Here is a 12748-nt window from a genome sequence, read left to right on the forward strand (position 1 = left end):
GCGGACGGGCCCGGGACCATGGGCAAGAAGCGAGAGGGGCTGAGCGTGGCCCGGGAGGTGAGGGCGGGCGGCGGCGGTGAGGGGGGCGGCTGGGCCCGGGCAGTGCTGGGCTGTGCCGTGTGTGGCTGCAGGACTTGTCTTTGTTGCACCCACGGGGTGTAGATGGGGGGTGGAAAATAAAATCCCTTCAAGTCAGAGAAGGCGAAGCTTGTGTTTCAGTACTGATATCATAAGTTAAACTTTCCGTTCAGCCTTACCTCCTGAGCTGCTGTGGTTGATAAAGCTTTCTGAATGAGTCTCCGTGTGATGTGATGCAATGATTGTTGGGATGAGGCCTTTCAGACAGGCATGCTTGTTTAACTGAAGTCACCATGCTAAATGAATGCAGTTTTCTATAGGAGCACTTAGCAGATTAGCTTGCGGTTACTGACTGCAAGTACAATTGATGTGACCTGCTTTAAACTGATACAAACCTGTCTCTGTAGTGTTGTGGTGGAAACTCCTTTCTTACAGCTTTGTAGTCTTTTGGCAGCCTGCCTCATTGACAATCGTGGAAACATTAAGGTTGGAAAAGGCCTCTCAGATCATCTCATCCAACCACCAGCCCACCCCCACCATGCCCACTGCCCACGTCCCTCAGTGCCACATCCACACGGCTCTCAAACACCTCCAGGGACGGTGACTGCACCACCTCCATGGGCAGCCCAGGCCACTGCCTCACCACCATGTCACATGTTGGGTAACTCTTTGCCACAGGATACTGTAGGCCTTCAAAATACACCCTGTGCCCCAGCAGTGCCTGAGCTGCAAGGTGCTGTGTGTGTATTTGGAGAAACAGTTGTTATGTGTTGTGCCTGAATCCTACATTTGACAATGACTGATGGGTGTCCATGCGAAAGACTAAGAATAGGGAAAAGATCCACGTAGTCCTTGCTGACTGAGGCTGTTGTTGGTGGTCTCGCTAACTGGACAGACTCAATGCTGAATGAAGGAGGAGACCCAGGGTACCTTTAAGTGGGATCCAGCCCTTTCCTTTCCCAGCACAGGAGGCCGATCTGCTGGATCTACTTTAGACTGCAGTATCTTGCCTGGTATGTATTTTCTAGCCTGCTGTGGGTACAGCATTTGTGAAATGATTTGCCATGAAATGAATTATTCTAAAAGTGTGGTGAGAATGGGTGTACGTCCGTGAACCACAAGTTAGCATTTAAAGGTAAACAGTTCAAAAAAGTAATCTCTGCTGGACCTATTTTAATAACATAACTTAATTTGTAGATGTAAGAACCACTAATTCCTCTGTGAAAGGAACTGCTCAAGTGTGCTGGCGGGTGACAAGGCATGAGAAGGCTGCTTGGGGAAGGTTTTTCTTCTTTGCCCCCACCTCTTCGTTTGGCTTTGATCAGTTCTATGAGGGTCAGAAGACGAAAACCTCATTACCTAACGCTGCTGGATGTCAACGTATGTGTGATATGGCTCTTTGCCAGCATCTTAATTAGGGAATTCATAAAAGCAGAGGGTGGATGCCAGTTCTTGAAAAGTGCATTTAGCCTTTCTGCTGGAAAGAAAGCTTTTATTAATTCATTACAAAATGTATTAAAAGGGATCTAGCTCAACTCTGTAAGCAAAGCTGCTTCCCTCTCTCTTTTTGTCTGCCTTTATGCAAGCCATTTTGGGCTCCCTGCCCAACGTGGGCCTGACAAATGAGATTTGTAATTAGGGTGTAAGTCAGTTTGCACTGAAGTGCACTCTGGGTTCCTCTGTTTTAAGAAGGTCTCTAGATTACAAGTAAGCATTGCCAGAATTCAATGAAAATGGCTCCGAGCCTCGTCATACCTTTTGCAGTGAGGGAGGCAGCTGGTCTGAGTTGGCTGTATACATATGAAGCTGCTGGGACTTGACTTTCCAGAGTTGCCCATGGGAAGAGGAAGGGCAGCTCTGTGTCTTGCCTTATTTTGCCAGCAGGGAAACTGAGGCACTGTGAATACGTAACATCTTAGAATCCTCCCTCGCAACCTTCTTGCAGCCCCTAATGCCCCAGGCCAGCCTGAAGAAAAGAAACACGAGGATTTCAGAGGAAAAAAAAATACTTTTGTTCATTCAGCAATCTATTCCTCCTTCCTTGTCTTTCTTTTGTTGATATTATTTCCTGTCCCTTGTGCCCCTAGCTCAGCAAAGCTGATGGTGTAGTTCAATGGCAAGTGGTTTATTAGCAAATTATTGTTCTCCAGCAGGGGAGCCAAACTTTGGGTTTGATTTAAGAGCAGTAAAAACAGCTGCATCTTTTAAAGCATTGTGTGGAATCTGGAGATTTTTAGTCAGCAGAAAGTAAGAGCGCTGACAGAATTGGGCAGAATATCCTTTTGTTACGTCTCATGAAACGATGAACCGATGGGCAGAGAGTGTTCTATTGAGAGCGACTGCAGACTGAGCAGGGAGAATAGTTCTGGTGGAGTGGATGGAGAAGACAGTGGTGTGGATAATTGAGTGGTGGGGCTGGCAGCTTGCTAACCAAAGCTCTTGTTAAATGGTATTAATGTGATTTTTAAGCACTGGTTCCAGAGAAGGCATGGTGTATATATGTAATAAGTTTACTGTCTAAGCTGCATCCAGGTGACATAATGCAGTACCTCTTGCTGGTTGTTTGTGAGGGTTTGCAGCAGAAGTACCTTTTCCTTCTGAATGGAGATAGAACCATTTTAGCTGGGAGAGGAAATGACGGTGACTGATGTGTTTTCCAGATTGATGAACTGGAGGAAAAGCTGTCACTTTGCAGACAGAGCATGGAGGAAGTAGATCTCAAACTGCGCGGGGAGAAGCTCAGCCATGAAGGAAGGTATGGATGACCACTTCCATTCACAGCTGTGGCTGCACACTTCAGTTAGCTTTCATCCTGCTGTGGTGCTGAGAAGAATGGGAATGCATGCTTCCCCTTTACAAGACTGCCTCCTCCCATCTTGGAGAACTTGCCAATGTGAGAAGTTCAGCGATACATGGAGAGAGCTTACAGCCTTCCTCTGAAACCCGCATCACACTCAGCCAAGCAGTGCCCAGAACTTACCTGTTCATTAGCAAAGCAGGGTCTTGTCCTGCTGGGAAACATCTGTGTATGAAAGGCAGAGCTCACTGCACACTGCTGCTCAAGCCTAATTGAAGCTGCCTGAGTTCAGCTGGGGGAGATGTGCAGCAACTACTGATGGCCCCAACCAGGTTGTGGTGCAACTGGAAAAAGGGCCGAGGGAAATTACAGGGGAGGTTTAACTGGGACAGGGGAGGTTTAGTTTGGATATAGAAGAAGTTTTTCACACAGAGGGTGATGACACTGGAACAGGTTGCCCAAGGAGGTTGTGGAAGCCCCATCGCTGGAGGCATTTAGGGCCAGGCTGGATGTGGCTCTGGGCAGCCTGGTGTGGTGGTTGGCAACCCTGCACATAGCAGGGGGTTGAAACTCAATGATCATTGTGGTCCTTTTCAACCCAGGCTATTCTGTGATTCTATGAAATATGTCTGGATAGAGGGATGCAGTGACACACTGACTTTCCTTGGGAAAGGGTAGAAGGAAAAGTGCTGTGAAATCTGTTACTGATGTAAAAGCTGTAGGCTTTTAAAACAGAAACTCAGGAGAGGACTTTCACCTGGATATTACAGTAGGCACAGGCAGAGCCTGGTCTTTCTCTAGAGTGTTAAGCAAGAGATGGTAGATGTCCCACATGATTCTCAAATTTGCATGTCTGTGGACATTCTTCCAGCATCCTATTGCTCTGCTCCTGTCAAAAACGCTGGTAAGTTCAATTGCAGGCCAAGGAAGGGAAATTTCCTGTCGTCTGTTCAGTGGTACAGAGCCCAGTTACAAATCATCCTTACAGCGACAGTGTTTTCACACCCTGATATTTACCACCCTCAGCTTATATTTTTTGTTCTTCCTTTCTGCTCAGTTGCCTTGCTCTGCATGTTCGTTAAGCCACTCTGGTTTTTTTCCCCTCCTTTATTGGAGTGTCATATCCCTCATTTGTATTTTGACAGGGTCCTGCGTTGCCCTGTCCCTCGTCTCTAGCTTCCCATTTCACCAATCTCTTATCTAGGCCTAATTTTCTTTTTAAGGCATATTGTCTGCAATCATCTGCTACTGAAGCAGCCGACAAACCAACCTATAGTTGTGGTAAATTGACAAGGTGGAATATATCTATATGATTTCTCCTTGAAACATAAGAGCAAAGAATTAAGCTAAGATTTTCTGAACTGTACAACTTGCATGGAGTTGGAAGTGGAAATTGTGTTGCCCTAACCCAGACCGTTCGCAAACCACGTCAGAAGGTACCATGATCAGAATTCCTGATGCAGCATGTAGTCCGTGAAGGAGAGCTCTGCTTCCCCACTTGGAAGTTCAGTTATCCACGTTATCTTCCTGTCTCATTCTCAAATCCTTGTTCTTGACTCTGTTTCCAAAGCAGGTTTCTAAGCAGCAGCTCAGCCTTGTTGGCTAATGTCTTCTCACTTCTTCCTGGGTGCACTCTACATTTCCTTTCCTGACTGCACATAAAAGCCCTTTACTCTCCAGATGCTGATGAAGCCTGCTTTTTTGCTGTCTCTTACTTAAGATGTACACATAGGTTTGGAATCTGTTTCTGCAACAGCTTCTTGCTCTGCCCCAAGGGGAACAACAGACTATTATCCTAACTGCCTTTTCTGTCTGCTCTGAACCAGGAGATGATTTGTTGGTGCATGTTTGTTTATATGCACACAATCTGAAAGGAGTGGCCACGTCCTCACTGCTGTAATGGGAATGCTGCTGCTCCTAGGCAATTTGTTTTGCTTTTATATTTTAAACTGTGTATTAATTAATCATATTGTGCAAGAGCTGGTAGGCCTGAGTTGCTTTTTATTACCCTGGGACTTCAGTCTACAACAGGTTGTTTAGCTGGTTGTTTCTGGGTTAGCAGAGTTCTATAAACTCGGTTTATAGGGATCCCATCTTCAATCAGTGAAAAGAATTAGCATTCCAGCACTGAGACAGATGTACCTGAGGAGCAGGATTCTATACAGAGCACGTGTGGATCCTGCCCCATCTAGAAGCCATGGCAGAACTTAGCCCACCTGGAGGAACAGGGAGAACACACCCCTGGACAGACATTCCTGTCCTGCTGACCTGTAATGACACTGTCCTGAAAGAGACACAAAAGCATCTTGAAAGAAGTAAAAAGTCATCTAAAACCACCTTATCTCTTCTCTTGCTTAGCTGGGAGATTCTGAATTGTCACCTATCCACAGTGAAGGGTGATAGGCTCATTCTGTTAGCAAATATTCCTGCTAGTGGGACAGAGTCTCTCTTCCATCATATAAGCAAAGAAATAGGCTGTGTTGTGCCTCACGGGTAATGAACTTCTCTTCTCATTACAGAAAGTCACTGGAGAGAGAGAGAAACCTACTAATGACCAAAGCTGACAACTATGGTAAGAACTTCATTAAAAATGGTCCCTCTGGGCTGAATGGCATCAGTGCTGCAGCTTAGCTTCATCTTCAAGCTCCTGCCACCTCTAACTTCTGCCTTTGAATTTAGGCTTAACTAAAGGGAGCAAGACTGGGGGAAATCTTGATAGCTTATTTTGCATCTAGATCCTCCCACTTGAGCTGTGCTATCATAAAGGAGACAAAAGTTAGGTATCAGCTGATGAAGGAGGTAAAAAATCCTTCTCACGTGCCCCAAGCTACCAATATTTATAAAATCTTAGCTGACAGATTGACTTGAGAGGCTTTTAACAACTTCTGCCCTTCCTTTAAATAAATAAATAAATGAATGAATGAATAAATAAAGGCTTGCTGAGTAATCTTTTAAATGCTGACTGGAGTACAGCCAGGTGTACTTTCCTTGGGGAAGTCTCTCCCCGCATTGGTCTCTGGGGGCTATGCTATGCATCAGCATAAAAGTTCACATTGAATTGCTGCCTGCAGTATCAGAGCACCAGGGTCTTTCCCTGCTGCAGACAGTTAAAACGAGAGTCCCTCCGAGCTCCTGCATGTTTGACAGTATTTCTGTGCTGTTGGGGATGCTGCCTTGCATGTCGTCATGCTCCTGTTATTTACAGCCCAGATTTCCTAGGTGAGCATCAGAGCAGAGCTGCAGTTGCCCAGAGCCCTCCTGTGCACAGGCCAGGAAAGCACTTGGAGTGAGGGGCACCACTGGACCCTGCTCTCTGTGGACTCAACCCACAGCATGTATGTTTATAAGGGAAGATGAGGGTTCTGCCTCATTCACAGGATAGGAGCTGGAACACTTAGGCTCCACCTCGGCTGCTCAAGGGCAGAAGCTGGATGAAGTGGATCTGGTCGGTATCAGCATCTGTGAGGGAGCCCAAAATAGACCTGATACAGCAGAGTATGTACTTCCACAACGGCCATAACCCATCTGTGTCGAGGCTGCTCTGACAAGGAAGTACATTCATGTAGTAAGCTAGAGGAAATGTAATCGCCTCCCGGCTCAGCTCACTGAACAGATCCACTCTGCAGCAGTGCAAGCACCAAAGCTCACCCAAGGGAGAGAAGCACAAGCGTTCTTTAAGGCTCGGAGAGTTGAAAGTCAAGGTATGGCCACTGAATTTGAATTTAAAATTTTAATTGATGTTAAAGGACTGCTTCCAGAAGAAGAACAATTATTTTAAACACATTCAAACCTGTTCCCTAAGGGCCTAACGCTAGAGAAGAGATGGGCTGTGGCTGCCACCTGTGTACCAGCAGTCAGCCATCACTGCAGCCATCAACAGAGCAATCTAACAAGTTGCTCAGACAGCAGCAACAGCCTCACCTAATGGTGATGGCTGCTCCTCCTGGAACAGAACAGACAGTGCCTCTGCACAGTCTTTTTAGGTCATCACTCTGGCCTCTAATTAAATCCATGCTTGTTCCAGCTGACATACTTGAGGCTATGATTACAGTGGCTGGGCAGGTGTATGAACTTGTATCAGGTGAAGAACAGGGCCAGAAAGAACAGCTGAAAGCCTCTTTTGATAGCAATGCTAGTTTGTATTTTAAGTTAGTTAAAGCTCTGGGAAAAGCCTGGATTGAGAGTCCTGAAATTACATCTAGAAGAGAGTAAAAATATAACTCTTTGCCCTCTCTGTCCTCTTCTTCCTTCCCTAAAGGAGCAAACAGTTGTTTATGCATACTATCCTTAGCATGGTCCCAGAACAAGGTCATTTGCAAATAGGAACTGGACCAGGACTGAAGCAATCCTAAACACAGCTACTGCGATTGATCGGATGTATGAGCAAATGGAAGAAGTTCCTGCTAGCCTCCTTCCTGCCCAGCATAATTTATAATTAGCAGAGCCAAGAGCTGTCCCTTGGCTACAATAGCATTGCGCTCGTAAAACAATTTTTAAAGGAGATACAGCAGCAAAACACAAAACAGCATTCACAGGCAAGGGTTTTGTTTTGCTTTTTCTTTCAGAGAAAGAACTGAGTGTGCTTCGTAAAGAAAATCGCAAGAATGCTGCCCTTGCTGTGGCCATGGTGTTGTTGATTGCTCTTATTTACACCTGCTGGACAATGTGATTGCACTCAAGAATTCTCCCTGCTGACCAAATGATTCTACTGCAAGGAGCTCTTCCTTCTCACCACTGCACCTCTCCGAAGGGTGAGGATATCGGCATTTCAGACTGCTGTTCTTGTTTATCATCTCCAAGCCTCACCTTAGGGAAGCTAAAATTTTCTCTGAGAACTGAGTTGACTGAGAAAACAGGTTGAGCAGAAGTCAAGCTGGAACTCTTACCCAACGTGCAGTCAAAACCGTCAGGCCCGATGGAGAAATGCAGTATGTTCTCCCTTTTGAAGAAGATGTCTGGTTGCAGACAAGTGCTCTCTGCCCAAGCTAGTCAGAAGACATGCCACCTCCTTGGTTGTTGTTGTCTCAAGCCTCAGCTGAAGGGACACCAAGCTCATTAAATCAGTGTAACCTTGTGTATTGTGACATGGACACCACGTGTCCCCAGAACTGAGATAAACAAAGATGGTTCTTCCATTCCAACATAAGAGGACCAGAACCACCCTACTGCTATAAAAACAGATGGGAGGTGGGTATCTTATGCAGACACATAGCAGCCAACTTGAGATCTTCAGACTTGGGCTTTGAAAATACCTACATACCTCTCTTGCGCGTCAGTTTGGTAACCATTTTGTGCCTCAGCCAACATTTGCAAAAAAGATTTTACTGTCAACTCCCAGGGATGGAAGTGCCTTTGTAGGGCTTTAAATAAAGTGATCTGACATTGTAGCTTTCAGCTTTTCCCTCCCCTTTTTGTTACAGCTCCAGTTTTGCAGCACGCCTCCTCTCAGGCCACTCGTTAGGATCCTATCATCCTGCAGTCTCCTCTCTTTCTGGTGCAGCGACACAGCTGAGGTAGCCCTGAGGGAGCACTTGTCAGGAAAGCCTTTAGAAGGGCACTACCTTCAACATTTTAAACTCTGCAAGGTGTTTCCTGTTGCCACACTAACACGGGCTGCGAGCCCCAGTTTTGTGGGAAATAAAGTAAGCAAGAAGTGAGTTGAACTAAAGGGGCTGTATTGGTAATAGAGACAACAAAAGCAGAGAAATCAACACAAAATGATACACAGCCTAATAACAATACATTGTGCAATTCACGTACATAAACATTCGCTTCAGCAAGATGTTCATCGGTTTCCATTCCCAACATAATCCTTCTGTATTTACCCCGCACCAAGGAAGCAAGTAGCACGGTGCCTTACGTTTGCCTTCTTGGACTGGGATTCAGAATCAAGGTTCAGTGCATCAAAAACAAAAATAAAAGCAAATTAAAACTGGGAGGAACTGGAGGCAACAGGGCAAACAGGAAATATCTGCAAAAGCTAGCCTGCAGCTCATCAGGTTTCTTTTGCACTCTCAGAAGCCTACAAGCTCTACAGTACACTTCCTAGTCACCCTTCTGCCTGCTGGCCCAGAGGAGAGACAGAAACCCTGAGTGGAGGACATAATACTTACCAAAGCAGCCTGGCAAAGGGAGCAGCATGCTTTGCTGGCATTACAAGGGCCTCAAGGCAGTCTGCGAAAGTGCCAGAACTCAAATTATTCACTTACAAAGCTAACTGCTCACAGGCCTGGAAACCACACAGTTAGAGGTGCTTTTTTTTACCCACTGGAAGAGAATCCCCTTCATCCCTTGTGGAAGTGCTTTTGCCAGCAAAAATTGCCAGTTACAGATCTCTTGTTCTTTGGGTGGGGGGAAGGAAGCCTGCCATTTCTCATGTATGTATTAGCTATACTTGGGTGGATCGTCATTCACAGGATGCAGTAACAACATGCAGTCAATCAGCTGTTCCAGTAGACCTGTATCTAGGCATTAATGACCACCAACATGGAAAAAGATCCTTTTATCCACTTCCATCACTTTAGGTTGGAGCTTGAGAGGAAAGAATAGCTCCCTTGCACAGTATTCAGGGCAACCTATCCACAACCCAGCCACCCATCCACTCCCCAAGTTTTGCTTCCTTTTCATACATGAGCAGACCATGCCAGCTTCCGGGCTGCTCCCCTAGCCAGGAGGTGTGGTTCTGCAGTGATTAAGCCTGCATCTAAACTTGTGTGGTGCAAGGACTTGTATCTGTTTTTTATACCAAACTGTTAAAAAAAATAAAGAAAGAAACCATGGTTTTATGGAGATGATGCATTTCTAAAGACATGGAAATGCTCCAAGCTCAAAGAGCACAGCCACCTTGCAGGATGACATTCACTGCATGCTGATGCTGAGAACAAAACTTACACATGATGCTGGACCTTAGAGGGTAGATGAAAGCAGGACTTCAACGTGCTCACTTTGTTATGGCCTCTTTGGGAGTGGTGCAGGGCACCCATCCTATCTATAGAACTGTGAGTGAAAATTTCCAAGTCTTACTACATAAAGCTCGTTAAAATACTACATACAGATTTGGGGAGAAAAATAAGAATCTAAGGAACTGCTATAGTTCCAAGGAGACCTATAGCTTTCTTTAAGGCACAGTTCAGACTACCCCTAAATCAGTTTCCTCCCTATTGTCAATCTGTGTTTAAAAACAAACAAAAAAAAGGCAACTTTGCTGCTTGACTAAAAGCAGTCAACTGTGTGTTAGCTTCTGATTTAAGTGGAAGACCTGGCAAAAGCCCCACGGAAGCCAGAACCGAAGGTACATCATGCAACAGAGGAATACTTTTGAGCTCAGCACAAAATAATGTTGAGAAGTCTGCTGAAACAAGTTTCATGCTGAGTGTCACAGCACTGTGTCTTCACCTCAGGTGTAGCTCCAGGGCCAGATGAGACATGGAGAGTGTCAAAGCTCACTCTGACATTTAAAAAGGAAAGTCTCATAACCTTTCCAGTGGGCATAGTCAGGGGACAGGATTTCTTCTAATTAACCAACATGGTCAAAGTCAAGATCTCTCTTCACTGAAGCCCTGGGTCTTTTAACAACAACAACAAAAAAAATCAAACATACCCATAATTACCTCTAAACACTTCTAGCATCCCAAACTTCCTATGTCTTCGCTCCCACATCCACTTCCTGAAGATTTGGGTAATAGTGTAAAGTACTAAGAACCAAAGCACCTTGGTCTCAGGATTACCATGAGGCATAAACACTTTCATGAATTAACTGCAGGCTGCTGGTTCAGGATCAGTCACTGACCTGCAAAGGAGAAATCCTTGAAACAGCAGCTTGTAGACATCTGTGAAAATCCTGGCACTGAAACATCAAATTTGTGCCAGGAAGTCTACTCATCACCTGTGTTGACTTCTATCCAACAGGATACCATCACATAGGGATTGCTGTTGGCAAGCCAAGTGCCTTGATAGCTGATGTGTTGGAAACACCAAAAAGAGTTCATGTTTGCACCCCAATGCTAGCATTCCCCAGTGAATTAATAGCCTCCACTAGGCTGTGAAGGCCTTTAACAAGGCCAAGGGGAGGACATACAGCTGCCAGGTATGATGCAGGGTTGCATCAATGTGCTGTTGCCCAGCACTGCCACTTTCGTCTGCTCCTTCCCACTGCCAGGGAAGCACAAGCCTGGAGAGTCCTGACACACACAGAGCTCCACAAACCTTGCTGAATATTTTAACAGGAGCAAAGAAAGCTGCTAGCCCCTTGGCCTCATGCATGCAATAGGTCAGGACAAAAGGGCATTAGGCCTTCACTCCAGGAGTCACCGTAAGTACTCCGGCAGCGGGCACTACCTGGGTCATACTCTTATATACACTGCCAAGTTCAGAGTCTTGTCCTATGCCTTCTGCACGTCATTTCCAAGTTAGATCACCTCCAGGGAATCAGCTCTGGAAAAGGCTAGGACAGTCGTGGAGTCTCCCAGTCTTGTCAGTCCTTGAAGAATCCAAGCCTCTTCCCAGCACCCTTCAAGAGAGCTGGGGCTAGGGGTAGTGTGCTTGGATGAAAGATAAGACACCCTCCTTTGATAGCTTCTCTGGATCTTGCCTTTTCTGAGAGTCATGCACTTTGACACCATCTCCCCACTCCCAGAAGAGGCGGCTGTAATGACATACACTGTGGACAGAGAGGAAAGCAAGATTAATATGGCAAGAGAGTAGAAGAAACCTTGTCACAGCCAGAAAGTACAATACAGAGAGAGCTTCTCTTGCACCAGGAGTCGCACAAAGGTAATGTAGATCTAAAGAGTGCCTTAGAAAAAGACCAGTGCTTTCATTCATTCACCTTACAAACTCTATGGTCCCTCAGGTACAGAAATTTCCAAGCCTAAGAGATTTCCATGGAAACAAACTTGTTAATTTCTAGCTTCACTCAAGATTCAGTTCAGTATTTGCTGGAAGGAGACAGATCATTAGGGAAAACAGACCTCCCCCCACAAGTTTTTCAGAAAATGTCAATGCAGGCAATGGAAAGGCCTTAATGAAGAATTTAGAAAGTCTGCCAGCAGCAGCAATCTAATCACTCACCACAAACCTACTAGAATCAGTAATAGCTGTCCTATGGATCTTTGCAAATGAACAGCACTTTGTGCTGTACAAAAGCAGCTAGGATTATTCCTCCTGTGTGAAATAACCAAGCTCCATCAGCAGCTGAGAGGTCTGATACTACAACGCCATCTCTCACTCCACCCATCAAGCACAGCCCTCCCTCACTGCACTGACACAGTCCCAACCATAATGAAAACAGAGCTGCTAATTACTGCTGACACAGCAGCCTTGAGTTTTGTACAATTACTGACAAAATATTCATAGCTTATTTAGTACTACTGTTCTAACAAAGCGATACTAGCACAGTGACAAGACCACATGTCAGTGGCTAATTACAGACACATTAGTATTCACTAACCACGATACAGTACTCTTCCTACACAAGCACTCCAAGTCCTCAGCCATTCCTACAGGTTAATACTAGCCTATTTCTGAGTGCACAGGCCAAACTAACTCCACCTTGAGGCATGAGAGAAAAAAGCACCACCTGCCTCTGCTTTCAGTTCTAAGCCCCTTCCTCTATTTAGCTGGTTAAGGGAAACTTAAGAGCCCTATTTTCAGAATCAAAGACCTTGGTAATGGCAGGCATCTCCTGAGACATCTCCTGAGACCATCTGAAGGGAAAGAATGCAGAACATCTCCACCCATGAGCCCTGACACGCTAGATAGATTCAAAATTGCTGTACTCAAGAGATTGTCTTGGCATAGTACTCAATTGGATACCAGTGGCATTCAGTAGCCACAGTGCTGACTGTCTAATGACAATTCTTTCCCAAGGAGATG

General features: G+C 45.5%; 2 protein-coding genes across 3 annotated transcripts in view; one reads left to right on the plus strand and one right to left on the minus strand.

Moving 5' to 3' along the window:
• Nucleotides 1–10450, plus strand: CCDC167 (coiled-coil domain containing 167). The gene is made up of 4 exons (NM_001277596.2): nt 1–57; nt 2739–2833; nt 5395–5447; nt 7441–10450. Exons 1-4 carry the CDS (start codon nt 19–21, stop codon nt 7542–7544), a joined length of 291 nt encoding a protein of 96 aa, NP_001264525.1. The 5' UTR covers nt 1–18; the 3' UTR covers nt 7545–10450.
• The window catches only part of CMTR1 (cap methyltransferase 1), a 24743-nt gene continuing 20528 nt past the window's right edge, over nt 8534–12748 (minus strand). For both annotated transcript variants that reach the window (XM_419486.8, XM_015283793.4), the window contains exon 24: nt 8534–11534. In XM_419486.8, the coding sequence (XP_419486.3) occupies nt 11402–11534 (133 nt within the window). In that variant the 3' untranslated portion in view covers nt 8534–11401. The remainder of the gene's footprint in view (nt 11535–12748) is intronic.

This window comes from Gallus gallus, chromosome 3 (assembly GCF_016699485.2).
Source record: "Gallus gallus isolate bGalGal1 chromosome 3, bGalGal1.mat.broiler.GRCg7b, whole genome shotgun sequence".
Lineage (NCBI taxonomy): Eukaryota > Metazoa > Chordata > Aves > Galliformes > Phasianidae > Gallus > Gallus gallus.

Coding starts and splice junctions, on each gene's coding strand:
- CCDC167 (NM_001277596.2), top strand. CDS start 19: ATGGGCAAGAAGCGAGAGGGGCTGAGCGTGGCCCGGGAG. Junction 58..2,738: donor GGCTGAGCGTGGCCCGGGAG/GTGAGGGCGGGC, acceptor TGTGTTTTCCAG/ATTGATGAACTGGAGGAAAA. Junction 2,834..5,394: donor AAGCTCAGCCATGAAGGAAG/GTATGGATGACC, acceptor TTCTCATTACAG/AAAGTCACTGGAGAGAGAGA.